This window comes from Hyposmocoma kahamanoa, unplaced genomic scaffold (genome assembly GCF_003589595.1).
Source record: "Hyposmocoma kahamanoa isolate Upper Pololo Valley unplaced genomic scaffold, ASM358959v1 94, whole genome shotgun sequence".
NCBI classification, from domain to species: domain Eukaryota; kingdom Metazoa; phylum Arthropoda; class Insecta; order Lepidoptera; family Cosmopterigidae; genus Hyposmocoma; species Hyposmocoma kahamanoa.
This window is the reverse complement of record NW_020654878.1, coordinates 2,354,800-2,376,055: the sequence shown is the minus strand read 5'-3', so window position 1 is coordinate 2,376,055 and position 21,256 is coordinate 2,354,800. Positions and strand designations below refer to the sequence as shown.

Genomic DNA, 21,256 nt, shown 5'->3' with positions numbered 1-21,256 from the left:
AAGAAGCCGCCTGGATTTGTAACTGTGAGCCATTAATGTATAATGTTATGTACGAATTGTGTGAATCGCAACACAGTCTTGCAACAAAGCCACCATTGAAAATTATGTAACGATAGATAAGGTGCTGCGTACAGTAGAGATTGAAAAACGCTATGATGAAAATAAATGGTAATCGACATCTTACTTTCTCAAACTCTTATCGTATAAAGTGTGATTCAGGAGATGGCAAATCTTTCTATTTATTTTAAATTTCTTATCAAGGGGGTAAATATGGATAGATTACTTTAAAAATTGGTAAAAGTCAGTGTGTGAATATGAAGGACATGTGACGTGGAAGCCTGCCAAATTTGTATATACAAGGTAAGTAAGGTGACGTAATGCCATTGAAAATTATATATATCTTTTTATTTTTTATAATAAAGAAGTGTCGGAACGAACAACTCGTGCGCCTGAAGGTAAGCGACACGCCTGTCCATAACAGTTGCATTACCACTCAGAGCTTTAAAGAACAAAAATCCGAAGAGTTCCACTGTCTCCGTCACTCACGTCATGACATATCACGTATTATACAAAAACAATCTTGTTATGATCTTCGTTCTGTAGAGGCCGGCGACTGCGCTGCTTATTGTAGTTCGCTTTTATTTTTAAATTATAATAATTATGAACCAAGAAATGATTAGGTTAGTGTAAATACCGTGTAAATATTGTAAACACAAATAAGATAAGTTGTACAAAATTGATCCAAATTTTTTTTTATAATATCAAGTGACGGTACGAACAAGTCGTGCGCCTGATAGTATAAGCTACACGGCTGTCCTTAACAGTGCATTGCCTCTCAGACCTTTAAATCGCAAATATTTGGGAGGCACTGTCACTGCGCACCGACACCCTGAGACATAAATTGACAAGTCCCATGTACCTATAATTTCACCAGCGATCGTAACCTTCTAAATCGGAACGCAGTAATGCTTGGCGGCAGAAATAGATAAGATGGAATTACAGGAAAGTACCCTAAATACCGAAGATAGAAAATTTTACTTAACGAAGACTTAATTTTGGTTTTAAAAACAATTCGAACTGCGTACAAAGATTTTTAAATAATCGCCTGTCTGAACCGGAAATCGAACCCGCCAAACTTGAAAAAAGACACCTGTAATTTTACTGTACTGATCGAAAGTTTCTAGGATTGTTTTCTTCTAAATAATGTGGCATCTTAAATAAAAGGAAGACCATGAAATTAAACAAGTTATAGATAGTCTATGAAAGTCGATTTTTAGCCCACTGTGAGACGTCATGGGCTCGCACAGCTCGACTAGCTTAACCTTATGAGCCAATGATTCAATACATGCCTTGCTCTCGCGCACTTATCTATTGTGTATCTATCATTGACGGTGCAAATCAGGTTTGCTAGAAATCAAAGTACATTTAAAATAGTTATTTGTTATGCAAGACTGCAAAGTTGTTGTTTGGCGAGAGTGTTTGTATTGAAACTTGAGCAAGCGAGGGATCCTAGAATCCTGAGCGTAGCGAGGGTTTCAACGCACGAGACGCAACACAATTTTGCTGCCGAGCGAAACACACAACTTTTCACCTCACTATATCGAGGAAAATGGAAGATGAAAGAAAAACAGTTGACTACAAGAAATCAGTTTCTCATCACCGCTAGACTCAGACCGCTTATATTTTGTTTTTTTTTTTTCAATTTATTACAGTGCAATTTAATCCAAAGTGTTGAAATTGAAGTGATTAGAATGAAAATTTATTAAATTAATTAATTTGTTTTTTAATAGTCAAAAGAAATAATATATATTCGGACGCTTTCTGAATTTGCATCTCATCAATTTTTATTCTTGCTTGTACTTATAATATTGTGTGATTATTGAAATTATTTTAGTTCTTCGACGAATTAAAATGATTTAATGAACAAATTTAGTTGTCGTGGTCAATTTAATATTAACCATAATAAGAATAAAATATACCAACGGATCTAAATCACATAAATAATATACGACAAATCACGTAGTTGAACTGTTTCTTTTCATCGAAGAATCATCAAGCTCGTATTTCAAAAACCTTTTCAAAAAAGCGCTTTTGCGCGCAGATTTCTAATGATACCTAAAGAAAGCCATTCCGAGCTAATTGTGTGTTTGTCTAATGTAAATAATACAATTTTACTGACCACTTTACAATGGTAAACAAATAATACAATTATTGGGTATTAATTCTATAGTTTTGTAAAGTTCTTTGCGATAATGGGAATTCGAGAGTATCCAGTAACAAAATCATACAAAAAGTTACATACCATAGTCAAACTCCAAAATTCGGCAAAACAATTTGAGTTAGTTGCTTTTTTTTCAAAATTCCCATGAACAATATTACAAAGTTAAATAGTTTGCTAAAAACATGCAAGAGTAGATAGTGTGCCAAATCCATACTTGAAACATTCGTGGGAGTTTGTTGATTTTATTTTTCGTAGAATAAACATTGGAGTACCGAATAATTATAAAATGAATTGGAAAATAAACCTGAAAAAATATATGAGGTGTATTTTGAGCGGGAAAATCCAAAAATGCAAAAAAATTCTAAGCTTTAACAGGGCTTTTAAATTCTAAGCTTTAGGGTCGTCGATATATTGTGAATGAATATATTGTATAGTTGGATCATTTATCGACAAATACTGGTTTTAATTGGACAATAAGGTAATAATAATAACGCATACACTCAAATCCTGTATCGCGGGTGCCTTGGACACGTACATAGACAACCACAAATTACACCCAAGCTCATGAAAGAAAGAAATGTAGGCAGTACAAATATTTTTCCCAGCCCGGGAATTGAACCCGGGACCTCTGCGTGGCAGTCCAGCATGGTAAGGCGTAATCGGCCCGACTTATTATGCTTATAAACATTTGATCGTCGACTGAAAGACTTTTTTTTGGATAATGCATATTATTCCACTGAAGAATATAGGGACATGGTCTTGTAATATAATGTCGTAATTTATAGAATATTTGGTATAAATATTTATTTACAGAAATGAATAAATTACGTAAACTTTATGCATACAATTATTTTATTGACATAATTATTATTATATTATTTAATATGTTCCTACATTATTTCACATAACTACATTAACTATGTTAAAATATGTAATTTTACTTTTAGTGGATATTTATCCAGTACAAAACTTGTACTGGATAAATATCCACTGTTTACATTATTACAAATGTAATTTTTTGAAATGTAACATTTATTATTATACGATTTCACGATTCTTGTAACACAATAGAATATTGTATATAATAATCATTGACTTACAATTAATTATATGGACGTCGGGTCCGCGCTAAAAAGTGTTCGAACTTATAGGGCGTTAAAATCGTATACAGAGCGTCATTCACGCTTTAGTCTTCATTTGTTCGACTGACAGCGAAGCAAGCAAAATCAGACAGTACTGCGATGACATTACAATTTAAATTCAACGTTTTAGCTTTTACATATTCCTTTACATGTCACTACGTTTAAATAGGTTGACTTGGGACATTTTTTTCGTGGTTTTTGTATTAGACCCGTCGTCCATTTATTTGTAAGTCAATGATAATAATATAAAGTTTACAAGCTAACTAAATAAATCTAAATATAAGCGGCCACGGAGGCAGTTAACGCAATTATGTAGGTACAATACAAATTAAAGGTGTATCAAAGAGGGTTTCCAATAAACACATAGAGCAGTCTGTGATATTATTATAATCTCAGTACAGAGTACTAAAAAAACCGACCTCAAAAGTACGTGGAATTACGTCTATTTGCTAAGTTTTACTTAGCTTGACACTGGAGATAATAAAAATCGGTTCTAACTACTCAAAGTATATTGAGAGAAAAAGGCCTTGAATTGAAGAAAAAGCAAAATCAACTATTACAGTAATTGCTCCTAAATTAAAGTTAGGCGCTATTTATAAAAATGAATCTTCATGCGTGAACAGCCACCCTTCGAGGTGGATGATTTTCTTCAAAATGAAATGGGACCACTATGGGAGTACCCCCTTTCTAACAAAAAAAGAATCATGAAAATCGGTTCACAAATACCGGAGTTATCGCGTAACATACATAAAACATAACAAAAAAAGAGCATACAGTCGAATTGAGAACCTCCACCTTTTTTGAAGTCGGTTAAAAAATAGACATATATATTCAGACAATACCAACTCTGCTCAGCAGATTAAACACTTAAGGTTTCTGGGCACCTTCATCCTTAGTATGTAACTTATACCAAAGTCAGACAATGATAAGGGAGATTACCGATTTATTTATTTTTCATTTAATTCCGGCCACATGACCTATTTAATACATACTTAAGGACTAATATACATACAATATAGTATCTATAACAATATAATAAACAAAATAACTAATCTACACGAATTGCACTTGTCGGTGACATGTGGTGCAATCTGGTGTCAGGTAACCGGCCGCGGGAAATCTGGTGACAGGGAATTGCCGATATTCGTATATCGGCGATTCCACGGGGTGTCGTCACCCTTCTGCCAAAAGTCTTCCTTCATGAAGGTCGACAGATATTCGGACTTCAACTACTCGACTCTCAGGAGTGCTTGTATTTCAGCCTGATGAAAAGAGAAGAAAAAAATAAATATAGTGGAGTAACAATATTTTTATTTTCTTTTTTTTTACGATAATTAGTGACGGGACGAACAAGCCGTGCACCTGGTAGTAAGCGTCACGCCTGTCCATAACAGTTGCGGTGCCATAAGTTGAAGAGTCTCATGTGCCTGTAATTTCATCAGCACCTATACTCTTTAAATCCGGAACGCAGCAATGCTCGCATTACTACTTGGCGGCAGAAACAGGTAAACACACAAAGACCTCCACTGCTTAGACTTCGTGGAGTAATGTAGTCGCGAGAGGTACAGCACCGTCGTCGGTATGGCAGGACGCAGCAGAAAGTTCGATCCTGTCGGTGCTGTGCCACACAGGTTACGGCTGGTGGGCCACATCTTCCTCTTCATAATGTTTGTAAGGCCGTCCGCGTCGTCTGTCTCTGTGGTTTTGCAACTTCAGAGACAGGCACACGGGGATTGCTTTAGCCATAGATTTAGGATTTTTTCGCTGCGCTATATATCTATGGCTTTAGCATAAGTTATATACGTCAGAGTCAGTTATCATTTCAAATGTGATGTAACAGAATTCGGTGTATTGTTTAAATAATTTGCTTTACGGGAGGACAAATCTAGGCTAATATTATTTAGTAGGTATTGTTTTCTAATTATAAGATAAACGATTTACTAGACCACTTACGAATCATATTAACTATTCTTGATCATGGTTGCTTTGTTTACTTATAAATATCAACTCTCGTTTGCACTGAAATATAGACAGCGCCAACAACTGGCCTGTGTGTACGTCTCCGTATATTCCGAAAATATTCTATATTTTTTGTAATAAAGGTAATCACTCTAACAATGACGTGCTGTTCCATTCGGTGGTGTGAGGAAAACATCTAATTTCTCTATCTAATTAAGTATTAAATAGGTAATTTTGCAATTTTCGTCCATTATAGCAAAGCTCAAGTTAACAGGTCGGTATGAAGTGAAACAATTGACGACACCCGTCAATTGTTTCGAATTCGGGCTGGCCAATCGGAGCGCAGTTGTCACAGTTATACGGCAGAATGGTTTTGAAAGAAATTAAACGACATTTCGTCTCTATTTCTGGTTATATAGTCGATGTTTCGGACAATTACTGTGAAAAGTGCATAAGACAATGAATTGCAATCAGTTAACGTTACTATTTCACCGCCGTCTGAACGAATTGATAACGAAGAGTGAATAAGCCGATTACCAACTCAAAGCTTAATTCCTGACTAAATCTGCGTTAAGGGTATTTCCTTCGACGTCTCCCTTTCCGGCCTTAACTCCGACATATATGTATATCTATTACTACACCAATGAAACATATGAAAACTTATTTAGGAATAATTTTATTCAGTATAATGTCAAACTTGTTGGAGCCGCCAGACCCAAAGTAGATGACGATCAGGAGCTCGATGACTCGTAAAATCAAAGACGCTTTTAGTTAACTGTGTTATATTTTAAAATAGGTGACTGGTTAGTTACAGGAGTAGTGCTGTTAAATCGATACAGTGGTAGATTCTGAAGGGGTACAGTTTTAAAAGTGAACGGTCCTTTTGACCTTTTTAGTTACGTACAAAATTCGTTACAAATGTGGTAGGGATGAAAAAGACATATGTGGTTTTACTAGATTGGTTCAAAATAGGCCTACATAATGTGCCCTTGACGAGCAGCGTTTTGTAGTACGAGTACGAGTAGTGCTTTGGAAATTATGTTAAAATTACAAAAATTGTTGTGTTCGCAACACTTGTTTTTAATCGAAGAAGCAATCCGTGAGGAGATTTTAGACAGACCCCTAAGGTATCTAAGAAACTTGGAATTTATAAAACATCATCTAGTGTAACACAAGTTTGTTTCAAAAGATTTGTAATACAATAATACCAATGCTGCCACACCAAAAAAAAAAATCAAAGACGTTGACATCAGGAAGTTTATTCATTCATGTTGACATGGATAACGATATAAAGACAAACATTTATGTTAGAAGTGAATTTAAAGAGAAACTATATATTTATTATAATACTAGGCTTATTAATTATTCGACTCCTAACAAAATTAAAGTTTATGAAAGTAAGCATGTGACTTTCTGTCAATTTTTATGTGAGAGGGAGCTACCAAGGCAGCAGGCGGCAGCAGCAGTGGATGACGAAGATGACTTGGCCTCGATGATCAAACAAATGGTGTTCTAACAAACGTAGAAATAACTTAAACTATTACTGGACGATATATAACATTTCTTCACTTTCATGGGGAACGAAACTGTATTCATAATTCATTTCATAATTCATTCATAATTCATTTATTCAATTATTGTACAAACATATTGCTAACAGAGTATATCTAGACGCAACAGTTGTAAAAGTCAAAATACTACAAAATAAAAAAAAATGTCAAAGAAGTAATAGTACATTAATCACAAATAGTAACAAAAATTCATGTCAAGGCAATACAGAAATTAATAAAGTAAAATGTAAAACAAAAAAACGTCAAATTAAAAAAAAAAGCAAAAAAATATATTATAAAGCTAAACTTAAATACTGCTGGGTCTGGTCAAGGATTCGAGGTAGAGCCCTGAGTAGAATATAAATTTAGACTCTGAACAATGAAATAGGTCTAGCGAGGAGTCGGAGGTAAGCACTTGATTAATAAGCATAAGCGCCCGAGGTAAGGGAGCCGACCTACTGGATTTACACCGAGTAATAGGCAAGGCAAATAATCGTTGTCGAAGTGGTCGCACCGCGTATGAACGCGGAACAGAAAAACCTATCATTGATAACAAAAGAGGATTATAGGAAACTCCGCGCACTAGACGGAATATACAAGTAATGAGAGACAGGTTTCGTCTCACTTCTAGCGTGCGGTACTCAACCATACCCAAAATAAAGGTAGTGGGGTACAGAAGTGGGTAATAACCATAGATTTTGCTGTAAAGACTACGTACAAATGTTTTTTGAATTTTTTCTATGTTTAGCGTATGATTGTCATGTATGGGGTTCCAAATCATAGAGTTACATTCCAACTTGCTTCTAACAAAGGAATTGTACAACATACACAAGGTGATTCTATCCTTGAATTGCCTGGTCTGCCGCAACACAAAGCCGAGAGACTTGCGTGAAGATTTACTAACTTTGGAAACATGTTCCTGGAAGGTCAGTTTAGAGTCGTACCAAGTACCCAGGTCTTTAACAGAACTTGCTCTTGTTATGTTGGTGTTTCCTATTAAGTAGTTATTAGTTATACATTTGCGGGTGCGGGTAAATGACATTATGGCACACTTATTAATGTTTAAATGTAAGCTGTTTGTACTTCCCCACTTATGCACATTGTTTATATCTTCTTGAAGTAGCGCACAGTCAACGTGTCGGTCACAATGGCCCTAACCAGTTTGACATCATCTGCAAATATGAGGCATGTGCTGTGGTTTGTACATGCGGGTAGGTCATTAATAATAATTAGAAACATTAATGGCCCCAAGCTACTACCTTGCCCTACGCCTGAATTGACTATGTATGTATCAGATTTACAGTATTGATATTGCACATATTGTTCACGATTTTTGAGATAGTCTGCAAAGAAGGTGACCAAATTTTCTGAGAATCCTGCGATAGCCAGTTTTTTTAAGAGAACATGACAATCGATTCGGTCGAAGGCTTTTTGGAAATCAAAATATGCTACGTCTACCTGTTTTTTAGAATCCAAATTGTCATTAATTATAAATATAATATTACAAGAGATTAAAATGGTTTTCGCTCTTGGTTTACCACAATCTGCTCCTTTCTGGTGATTAAGAGGTGAACTAGGAATTCGAAAGATATCAGTAAAAAACTATTGTGATGATTTCTATTTTTTGCAGATTCTACAAGATGTATGGTATCCCTGGCGACTGTGGGTGCATTGACAGCGCCCATATAGCAATCATCAGACCATTAGACAATGAAGAACGGTATATACGTATAATAAAAACGTTTTCATACTTTGAATGTGCAAGAGGTACAAAAAAATTGAATGAAATGGTTTCCTTCCGGAAAAAAATTTTCAATTTCCTAAAATAGATTCAGTTTTTTTTTTAATATTTGTTGTGTTTTCAGATCTGCGAAGAGAAATAAATAAAAAATAAATATCTTTATTTCAGACTTCTGATGGTGGTCCATACAAAAGTGTTAGTAAAACAAAATTAAAATCTTAAGGAACTATATGTGTAGTGTATGCAATAAAATCCAGATGAAAAAATAAAAATATAAAATCAGACACATTAACATTGCGGCTCCCAAGCACGCTCAGGATACGGTTGGCGCGTAGCCGTGTTCCAGCGAGGCACACCTCTTCCTCATCACGGCTGCGAAACCGTCAGTCCTCGCCTCGGCGAAGATGCCGGACGCGCTGCACCGCCGCAGCGGCTCCATCGTCACCCGGAACGCGTTGTTGTATTGCACGCGAAGCTCATTGTACGCCCTCTGCGTGGTCCACCCACAGGTCGCGCGAGTAAAAGGAGACACAAAAAGGTTTTCTGCAAGGTAAGGTTTACTTTTTGTTGTATTGTTGAGCAAAGACGATTATAATTAAGAGACCAAATGAAAAATCTAATCAAATCAAACATAGTTTTAAGCAAGAATTAGGTACTTCAGAATATGTACATGAACTCAAAAATATTTTGTGAAAATCTTCCTCTCTTATAATATGGTTTAATTTGTGTCTCGCAATTTCAATTTTTTTTAGAAATAACCAGTTGAAGAAAAGCGCCTATAAATAAATTTCTCGACGTTGTTTTTTTTTTTAATCTTTCCTCTGAGGCAGAAGCAAAGGTTTAACACCAAGGACAATAACGATGACAGTTACAGATTAAAAATAGTGACCTTAAAAGAGTTAAGGTTATTATTTCATAGACACATTATTATTGATTTGCGTTTTATTACATACGATTGAATCCTTCTATCATGAAATCGATACCACCAATGGACACTACAACTTTATTTTTGGCCATTTTGTGTTACTTTTGTAAATAGCCCAATATTTATTTACTAACATTATGCTCTACGAATTTTGTGAAAAAGGAAATAAAACAAAAACGAATTCGAAAAAAAACAAAAAAGCGATTTTGTGAAAAAAAGCAAAATTAAAACGGAACAGGTTTGGTTTCGTTTTTTTAGCTAACAGATGAATATCCAAACGCAATTGTAATCTTACTGCTAAGTTGATAGTATTTAAGTATATACAAATTAATGTCATTGGGTCCATTCAGGTACAGTCAAGAGCACATCAAGCTACAGTCAAGAGCACATCAAGCTTGACACTTTGAACTTTGGACCGTTCTTAACGTAAGCGGTATAGAGTTGGATTTAAATCTACAAGAAGCTTGACGTGCTCTTGACCCGGTACATTCAGGTGCAAAAATAAAGTTGACGTATTGATCATTGGAGGTATTTAATATTGCACGATAAAAAAATCGAATACTTAAAATAATAAAAATTGCCACGGAAATTAGGCAGTGAACACTATTCCGAGAATGACCGACAACCTTCGGGAGGCCTATACCCAGCAGTGGGTGAAATCAGGCTGCGGATGAAAAGAAGTTACGAGTCCTTGTAGTAAGTACAGGGAATTGCCTGCTTTGAGATCAGGTAATTGGGGTGGTTGGCTGCCACATTATTGTTATTAGTGAGTCACTAGATTTAACTGATGATTTAACGGTTAACATGCTGGACTGTGACGCAGAGGTCCTGGGTTCGATTCCCAGGCCGGGAAAAATATGTGCATGGCGTACATTTATTTCTCTCGTGATTTTGGGCGTAATTTGTGATTGTCTTTGCGTGTGTCTGTGGCACCCGCGACACAGGGTTTCCCTAGAGCGGGGCTATGAGTGTGTTACGTTATTATCGAAAGGGAAACGAAATAAGGTGGTTTTTCGCTTCGGTTCAACCCAATTCCGAGTTAATATGTCGTCAGTATTTTATAGAATGAGCGAAAGTGTCATTTCGAAAAATTTTTTTGGGAAGCATAAATATGCATAAAAATCGTTTCATAATACTTACGTCCTGTTTTAGATTCAATTTTAAAACTTAAACTTAATTAAAACCAAAAGTGAATTTGAAAACAGGACGTAAATATTTTCAAACGGTCGTTAAGACTGGTTAAAACATGCTCCCCAGAAAAATTGTTCGAAATGGCGCTTTCGCCTTTTCTACAAAACAAGGACGATGTGCATTGCCACCCTTAGAAGCCGACGTTTGGTGATAAACGTCTGCGACATCTCATAGTGTAAAAGAAAACGTCTGCAGCGTTTGTGAACGCCACTGTACGTGTCTTTCGTTATGACTGAAAACAAAAGGAAGCTCTCATTCAGTTGAATTGCGTCCTTCGCAATAAACGCGCGACTATCAAACGCGAAATTTCATCTCATCTCGCGACGACCGTACAACAAACGGAAGCATGGCAGTTTGTAAGACCGAAGATTCCCCAGTGCCCTTTGAAGAAGCTCTGAACAAAGCCGGTACTTATTACATATACGCTACTTAAAGTACCGGCACGCTGTGATGGCCGTTTTGACGTTTGTCCGCTCATCAAGTTTCGTTTTAATTCGTAACTACGTTGCAGGAGCTAATTGATGTACTTTGTTGTCAGTAGTGAAGTGCAATAATATTTATGGATGTATAATTTCACGACACTACTCGGCATTTGTTTTTCGAAATTTAAAAAAATGAAATCTAATACGATCGTCAGTTATGGGATCGCTGGCCACCATAACTTCTACCTTCGACAAACTCGCGTCAAAACTCAATGCAAAATAAAGTAGTTTCCTATTGACGATATATTAAGTCAACATTTTTATCAACATTGCTATACTAGTTATTAAATCTAAAAAGTCATAGGAGCGGCTCGCATTTGATTATATTTGTTACGATTTGACCTCATTATTGTAATATGTCAAAAAGGCCATCATAGCGTGCCGGTACTGTAAGTAGCGTCAAGTTCAATCCAAATCGACAACAGCCATGTGTCACCATCTCTGCGGTCCCGGGTTTGACCCCCGGCCGAATCAATATAGAAAAAGTAATTTTTCTAATTTATCTCGGGTTTGTTTGGTAATGACGTTGTTTCCGATTTCCATAAACGGGTCGTCGGTTAAATTCGTAAACCTCGTAACCTCCGTCAAAATGAACTTTTGAGTAGGCACAAAACACAGATTACTACAAATAATTACCTGACAATCTATGATTATACCTTTATTTTATAACTAAAAAAGTTTTTACAAATTGTGAAGCCCAAAATTGGATAGAGAGCTACTTAAAAAATCGGACATAGTATATGGAAATGAGTAGAATTACAAAAAACAAACATAATGATAGATTAGAAAAACAAATTTTTAGACCCCACTTTAAAACGACTAATGCTGGGATTCCGCAAGGCAGCGTCTTAGGTCCATTACTGTTCCTACTTTATATTAACGATCTCCCACGTGGTATTGATCATAATTGTATACAATTTGCTGACGATACAACTCTTTTAATAAAATGCCAAAACAAAGCGACTTTTAACACTGACAGACATAATAAGTTGGATGAACGTCACTGACTTGAATATTAATATAAGTAAAACCAAAGTTAAGATATTTCGATCTTATAATTCAAATATCATAGAGGTTAAAATGAATTGCAATGCTGATGCTGTAGATGAAGCTGACATATTTAACTTTCTTGGGTTAACAATCGACAAGAACCTTAACTGGAAGGAACACATCGAGCAGATTTGCATGAACTCTACGAAGACTAAGGCAGACTGTCTTGCGAGAAGCTGCGTTGACGGCCTATCACGGCTACGTTTCGTCCGTACTCAGCTACGGTCTTATACTATGGGGCAACTCAGTAGAAGACTACAAATAAGAAAGAGTGTTTAAAGTCCAGAAGAAGGGTATTCGAGCAATTTGCGGTGCGTGGTTTGATGACAGTTGCAAGCCGCTGATCAAAAGGCTAAACTTATTGATTTTACCATGCATGTACATTAGGGAGGGATATCTGTGGAATTTGTCAACTCTCATCCTCAATATTTCAAAACACCTGGTGAAGTCACAAAGTCACAAAGTAATTTATAAGAATAACTGTAAAGAATAATTGTTTGGAATTAAATTGTTACAACGACATACGTTTAAATTACAATAGACAAAATGGATTTGTCAATTGACACATTGACAAAGACACATTGTTTCTATAGTAATAAAGAATACTTAGAATTTACAAATTCATTACATTAATTTGAAACTATAGAGACTAAACATTAAATTCTATTGATATTTGCACATCTGCTTGCAGGTTGAATACAATGTACCTAATTTTACTTAAGCCCTAGTATGCAGATACAACCTTTAAATTTGAATACATTAACCGTAGCTTTGAATATTGAAGAAGTTAAAGATTGTAGTGTGTTAGGAATAACTATAGACACTAATTTAAATTGGACTAAACATATTGCATAAAGTGTACTGAAACAAATATAGACATCGATTGTGCCTTGAATACATATTAGGCGTATGCAAACGCCTGGTTCCGCTACGGAATTATCCTGTGGGTACACACTCATGAGGTGCAAAAGATGTTCATATTACAGAAAAAGTGCCTCAGGATAATTCTAAGCCTACGTCATACAAATAGCTGTAAATCGTTCTTAATAACAGATACGTACCCTTCCATGTTTGTATATACTCTTATATATTCTTATACTCTTATATACTCTAATGTAATTTTATTGCGTGTTCGTGAATAAATAAATACTGAAATATTGAAATATTCCATACTATTCTTCAAGCTTCAATTGCCCGATATTGCGCTTGAAGAGTAAAAAATGGATTTCGTCCAAAAATCGAGTTACGAGGTTTTCAAATTTAGCCGAAGAAGTGCTTTAGTTTTACCTTGGGATCAAAGAAACTTATGTGACGTTGTCTAATATTTAATATATTATTTATTTTATTGTCCCAAGACCAAAAACACCTAAACTAAGACCGAGACCGACTCTTGCGGTCTCTCATTTACTTTGAATTGAGTTCTTACGAATTTTATGCCTAAAATTATAAACCTACCAATATTGTTATAAAACTACTAATTCAAACACAGCTTATTCATTAAAACATACGTAATCGAGTAAAGCAAACAGTGTTGCAGCAGTTTTACAAATTGTAATGCTGTGGTTTGCTGTCAATATTATGCTCTATATCTTTGCTCTTTTATTTTGCGAAGTTTAGAGGTCTATTATTTATCAAAAGATTTGTGTAGTTTGCACAAAACTGTAATCAAGTTTTCTCTTCTGTTTTTCATCTGCCAACGAATCATTATTTTTTTTATCAATATGTAGCCGAACCTTTCCTTGCCCCTTTTTTCAGTACTGCCTATGAATAGGAGTTTTATTTGAGATTTGTTTATTTGCAATTAAACTTCGCTGCGAGTCGGGCAAGTAATAACTTTTGACACAAGTCAGTGTAGTAAGAGTCGTGTCGTATCTAGGTGCTTTAAGAGCAAATTTGATGTGTTTTTTGAAATAATTCCTGCATTTGAAATTGCTGTCTGCAATTCTGTCTGTTGTGCCAAACTACGAAAAAAAAGTTGAAAAACACTTCGGAGCTAAGGAAGCATCTACTCGTATATTGTCATGAAAAGGAATAGCAACAACTTATATCTATAAAAAACCAACAACAATTGGAGACATTTCAAGATTTTTAAAACCGCTGGAAGAGATGGACAGGTGAGATATTATCTAACATAATTCTTTAAAATGTTTAAGATTTGCTTATAGTTGGTGTCAATCCATTCTTCATGAGAAGTAAACAAATCAGCTTAAGTAAAATCGGAAGTAAATCATTCTTATACATTCACACTGAAAGTTTCAACTATCTCACCACTATTTTCAATAATATTTATTGAATAACATGTTAAAATCGTATTTGAAACATGTTATATAGTTGTTTTTTAAGCAAAACTCGCCATTTCATGCCGAACCAAACATAAATGAAAATAGGCATTATACTTTCATTCATTCTATCCGAGTCGACTGTACAGTTTCATAAGTAGGATGTCTGTCACCTGTTATAATTATTATTATTATTAAGTATTAACACGTTTTATTATATTGTTTTAGTAAGTATCTGAAAGCCGCAGTAACAACTTCGCGGCAGCTACAGTTGATTGGATTGCCAAGGAATATTTTCCCTTTTCTTTGATCAATGACGAGGACTCACAAAAATATTTTCGATTAATATTTGGTATTTCCTATGAGGTGGACAGTTCTGCTCGATAAAATTTAATCTACGGTAAAACAATTAGATGACAAACCCAGTCGAACTGAAGTGGTGTATTTAGTGGGTTTCCAAGCCGCCCAAAAGAAAATGCTTAAGCATTATAAAATGACCAACTGGATTTAATTTAATTGAGACCTCTCTCTCTCTCTCTCATCTGAGCGTTGTCCCGGTTGCGTCCTCAGCAGTGTTGCTGCGGAGCCCGGGGTCCGCTTTCCTACTTTTTCTCCTCCACTTTGCACGGTCTTGGGCATCCTTAGTGGTGAGACCATTGGCACGCATATCACCCTTGGCGACATCAAGCCAGCACTTCTTGGGTCTGCCCCTTCTACCGGGGCCCGGCGGAGGTGGCATAGCCAGACATTTGTTTCCCACGTAGCATATAGTTTTCGTAAGATGTGGCCGTACCAACGTAGGCGGCTTTCTTGCAGTTTATCTGCAATGTCACGGACGTGAAGGCCGCCGCGGATGCGGGAGTTTCTGACACGGTCTTTCCGTGAAACTCCACACATCCAGCGCAGCATCTTCATTTCCGTGACACGCAGCTCCTGCTTATGACGCTCAAGTACGGGGCCACGTTTCACTGCCATATAAAAGTACAGGCCTAATGATGGATTTATAGACCTGTCCTTTCAGCTTAACCGGCATCTCGGGGTCACAAATGACACCAGTCACCTCACGCCACTTTGCCCAAGCGGCTGCGATTCGGGCTCTGACGTCGCAGTCGATGTCTCCGAATTTAATTTAATTGAGACCCAAGGCACAAAGGTCAAACGTTCTTTTTTTAACGCACACACTCGCAGCTCCGCACTAGGGAAACCCTGTATCGCGGATGCATGGATACACACAAACGCTCAAACTTTCGATACCATATTATGGGGAAAGCAACTTAAATCAGAAAACCTGCGCAAGTTTGAAGAACTTTATAAGGAATATAAAAGACTACACTCAGTTGACTCTGTGTCTGCATCTCCAGGATTACCAAGAAATGAAAACAAAGTATGTGAATATGACGAAGAGGAAGACGTAATAGACTTTAATCAATTGTACACATGCCCTTTTACATCATCTGGATCTGTTCTTCGAGTCTTAGTTATCGACGTGTTCGATGAGTATCTAAATAATCCGAGGTCCGCAACTTCGGAAGACATCCAGTGTCAGTGAATGCTGAGAGGTTATTTTCTAAAGCATCTTTAGTCATAAGAAAATATAGAAATAGATTAAATGATGACTCAGCCAGATGGTTACTTTGTATTAATTCTTAGGCAATCGAAATAATACAATGTGAACTTTAAAGTAATAAAATCTTACACTTGCTTTAATTTGTAAGATATTTATTGTTTAAGTAAATGATTAATATCCCATCTTAGAATGATAGTTTCATATCAAACGAACTGTCACAAGTGAGGCAAAAATCAAATTCACGTAGGCTAGTTTTAGTAGTACGTTAATTTTCGGTTTTAGTGAATATTTATATAAAAATACAAGTTGAAACGCGTTACTTCCTTGTGGAATATGATGTTAGTATCTACTTTATGTTGGTTTGACGTATTTTTACACTCATTTACCGCACATTTCATCATTTTTAGCTAAAATTCTGGAGCTGTTCGCGGTGCAAGTTGACCTTGAGCACTGAAGGCCCGCCCGCTCGTGTAGGCCCATTGGGCGCGCTTCAATTTGCCTCACTTAGCGTGTGCGGACTAGGTTTCTATGCGTTATTATTCTAAGTATCCTATCAGCACTGAGGGCCTCACAGAAATATAAATATAAGTATAATTCAGCCACACATTAATATGATTGTAATATAAATTAAACTTAATTCTGAGGTAATACATCACAATTTTAACACTCACTATACATACCTAATCAATTTAGTTTTGTAAAATATGACACATTATTATACGCGTTCTCCACAAATCTTTTTATCCAATGCCAAATTTAATTAATTTTCCACGCGTTGCTAACATACACACAACAGCTTATTCCGAAAAGTAAAATTTCCTGAACGGATATTCAACTTAAAGCCAAACACATATAGTTCAATATCAATTGCCGTTGACTGAACTAAATTAAACTTTATTTCGTGGAAATACGTAAAATTTTGTACTCCCTCTTCATTAATCTTTTGAACTGCTTAAAGTAATTGTTATTAATGACTTTATACGACAACGGTCATCATCAACCGTTATGATAACCTCTGGTTCACGATAATCGGCGTCCATCTATTTGCAAATCTAATAAGTAGCAATAGGTGATTGCAAGACTTGCGAGACCCTTGCAGCAAGACCGACATCAAGACTGAGTGTGCAATATCAAGACCAATACCAGGGGGCCAATCGCGCTAATTGTCAAAGGTTTAACCAAAACCTCCAACCTCGCCAATCTGACACGTTGTGTACATTTCGTATCGCGCTAACTGTCAAAACAAAAACCTAAGCCAAAACTTAGACGTGTGACACGTAACGCACATTTGGTATCGCGCTAATTGTCAAACGTAAAACCAAAACCTAAAATGTTGCAAATTGGTATCGCGCTAAATATTTTGACGTTTTAACCTCACATGTAACCTTGGGGGAATAGAGTAACCTTGGAAAGGTTAAGGTTTGTGTGGCAGTTAATGGAGAGTAACTTTTCACTACGTTTATCGTATATAAAAGATGTTCCACGGTTACTTAAATGTTTTGGAAAGTGTTTATGAGGTGGATGTGGCCTAAGAACGGGCTTTAAATAAAAGAAAAGCATAGAAAGACGATCACATTTAACATGTCTGAGGAGAAATTCCGCAAACGATATACCGTTTGTCCACGGAATTCATTTCAGGATTGGTGGAAGAACTATGCCTACATATTCTCGTTAAAGGACGGTCTGTTGCATTGGATGTGGAGACAAAGGTAAGGGTTAAGTGGAATCCGAAAGTTCTCAGTTTTGCATAATAACCAAAATTTCTATACTGTGTAAATCATTATTAATTTTGTTACAGATTTTAATAGCTCGTATAGTTTTTAACAACTGGGGCGTACTAGACCCCCATTGGCAAGTGCTTATCACCCTTTCCCAAGCCAGTGTCAGAGAGGCACAAGCAGTAGCTGCTTCAAATAAACCAGTTATTATGAATAAATATGCAGCTTTCCTAAAAGGCATGCCGAAAGAGATGATATTAAAAGGCGGTGAGAAAATAAGCTTTACAATGTACATCATATTTATTAGTTCTTGTCTTATTTCCTGTTGTTATTATCAAATTAAAATTACAGATATAGGTAAAATATGTATAGTTGTATAAAAATATATTACAAGGTTACAATTTATCTCTTTTAACACTTGACTTTATACAACATATCGTCCCCTTACAGTGAAGCCTCACATATGCATTTTCAGTTTGTTTTTACTGATTTTTGTTGAATAAAAATTAATAATGTAATAATATAGTATCTAAAAGAGGTATAATTTAAGTAATTAAAATGCTAACTACACACATTATTGCATTTACTATACTTCACACCATATTTTTATCTTCATCCTAAAAAATTACATAGAAATATGAGGTATTCATTCTAAGATGACGATGTATACCTATTGTAATTGTTTATTATCTTAATATCTAAATTGATGTATACTTTTAAGAGGTTGAAATAAAAAAAAGAGTGTATTTTTAGTTTATTTATTGCCTCAATCTACCCCAAATCATCCTTCATTTCCAGAGCGAGCTTGCTTTTGATTCTTCAAAGAAGTCTGAAACAAAAATATGTATATAGGAAGATTGGAGACCTAAATTTAAGACTGTGCCATACCTCTCATGAGAGTAGTGACAGATAAAGCAGGATGGGTATTTATATACATACAGTATGAAGCCAACATAAACGCCAGAATGTTTAGGGGCCTTTTCAAAATACATTTAAAAAAATGTTTATATCACTGTGGAAATATAAAGGGGACAAAAGTCTACAGATTAGACCTTCGTTCCTTACGCTCTTTCAGATTTCCACAATTGAACATATCATCAGCAGGAATTAAGAAAACATGTTGAAAACAAACCTGTCATTCTTGTTAAATATTCTATCAAAAAGGTTAACTGCAGGCACCAACTCGGTAATTGCTTTGCAAATAGCAGCTACGGATTGGGCATGCAGATCATCTGTTTTGACAGAAATAATAGCTGCCTCAGCCTGCACCCTGCCAGCATTCACTTGCTGCAAGAATGCTTCGCATGCTCGCAGCTTCTCAATGCATAAGAATTCTACCCGGCTCTGCTCCAACGCTCATCAGCTCGCTGCCAACGAAATAATAGATGTGATGTAATAAAGAGTGGGAAAGAATTTGCTCAAATTGAAAGTTACTTTGTTTTTTAATTAATAATAAAGAGTGAGAAAGTTACTTTGTTATGGAATTGTATGTTTGAAGTTATTTAGTTACTTAGTGCTAGAGTTGGTGTCCTTTAGGAAGGTTGGTAGGTCCTCTGCCGCAGTCGATGTGGCGTAGATTCTCACCCTGCTTTTCATACCATTCCATATCTGAATAACAAATAATAACATTGCATATTATAGTGATATGAGTTCTGGTACAATAAGGGTGAGTGATCCATTCACTGTATCCTATTACCTCTCATTATGACTCACCTTTTGGGATCTATTGCGGGGCCACAAAATAGCCACACACTCGCACCAAAGGCGTGCTGATAACACGCGCGAACAACGCCGAGCGAAGTCATTCTCAAGCTAAATCTCTGTGCGATTCGAACTCCAGCAAAGATGGAGCTGGCTTACAGTGGTCGCTCGCCGTCCGACCGCATCCACATTGGCTGAAATACGAGCATCATTATTAATTCTACATTGCTAACATTTCGAAATTAATAGTAGTTAGCGTACCTATTTGATTGTATAAAAAGATACTATTTTATTAAATAGAATATTAAAACAGGAAAACAATGTGTAGGTACTTACCTCTGTGTGTTTTATCTACAACAACAACACACTAAATTCAATTAATTTGGTTCAAATGACAACTCATATGTTTGTTTACAATAGAATTTAATGACATTTCTTTTACACACTTTTTTAAATCGCTCTTTTATAGACTTGAATTCGTAGATATTGACATTTCAGTGCGTTTTACGGTAAAATTTAGTCGGTTTTAGGAAGTCAAGACACGTCTCTTAAAATTTAATACGAGGTTATAGTTTGAGGTTTAACTGAGGTTTAGGTTCATTAAAACTGATAGCGCGATTGCATTTTGTGCGTCGGTAGAACCATTAATTAACCAAAACCATAACCTCAAATGTTGTACGGTTAAACCTTGCGAAAATAGCGCGATTGGCCCCCAGGTTAGCCACGTCTTGGTCTTGCATTGGGCAACACTAATTCAATTATTGGCATACATTGTATATAAACCGATGGATATCGTACAGAAAACGATAGTAAACCCCATTAAATCTTCTGTGTTAAACTTATAAACTCTACTACCTACATTAAAAAACAATTAAAGTAGACTGTAATGAGATACTTCCGTCCGTTAGCTAAAACGCGGCTTTTTTAAATATAATAATAAACCATAATCCACTTTTAGAATCCAGTAGTAAGCTCCTTGCGAAAGAGTTCGTCTAGGGAAGTACTCTGAAACTTATTATAAATGACGTAATCGAAATTTTTAGCGAAATTGAGTTATAAACATGTCTGGAATCAGCGAAACTAGATCTAATATAACCCCTATAGGCGGTTTTTTAATTATCTTATATTTAGTTTCCGTTTTATTGTAAAGCAAAATCAAAGTAATTAAGTTTTTTTTAGGTGACAATAAAACCTTAAGAGCCAAAATCTCGAAAATTGCCTAAATACAAATGCGTTACTTATGACAAGGAGGGCAGAACTGCCACCTTACCTATTTCTACCGCCAAACTGTAATGTGAGCATTACTGTTTGTTGTACCTGCTATGGAGAGGTGTGTCGCTTATCACCAGACACACGACTTGTTCATCCTGTCTCTTGGAGTCGTAACAATCAGTTCAGAGTACTAAAAAACTGACCTGAAAAGTCATTCATCCTCTAGTTTGCCACCCTTAGCGGTGGACTATTTTATTCAAGTTTAAATGGGACCATTTTTGAGGTAACCTGTTTCCAACAAAAAAGAATAATCAAAATCGGTTCACAAATGCCGTAACATACATACCAAATAAATAAACATACAAACGAATTGAGAACCTCCTCCTTTTTTAAAATTGGCTAAAAAAGAATAGTGATATTGTTTCACCCGGCACAAATGACGTGAAAATAATTACACCTACGATGACCTCGGGGATAAATTTTTCATAAAATGAAAGTAGTTGTCCAAATTTTAATAA

At 35.8% G+C, this 21,256-nt stretch overlaps 1 protein-coding gene and 1 long non-coding RNA gene across 2 annotated transcripts in view; one reads left to right on the top strand and one right to left on the bottom strand.

The window, feature by feature from the left end:
• Positions 1-11,062: 11,062 nt before the first annotated feature.
• LOC113237770 (synaptic vesicle glycoprotein 2B-like) overlaps positions 11,063-21,256 on the top strand; it is a 41,416-nt gene continuing 31,222 nt past the window's right edge. Inside the window, exon 1 of the mRNA XM_026474414.1 lies at positions 11,063-11,136. Within this exon, the coding sequence (XP_026330199.1) occupies positions 11,076-11,136 (61 nt within the window). The 5' untranslated portion in view covers positions 11,063-11,075. The remainder of the gene's footprint in view (positions 11,137-21,256) is intronic.
• Positions 18,595-19,389, bottom strand: LOC113237772. The gene is made up of 3 exons (XR_003311063.1): positions 19,336-19,389; positions 18,958-19,192; positions 18,595-18,654 (listed from the first exon to the last, which is right to left on the bottom strand). It is a non-coding gene; the product is annotated as an uncharacterized LOC113237772 (long non-coding RNA).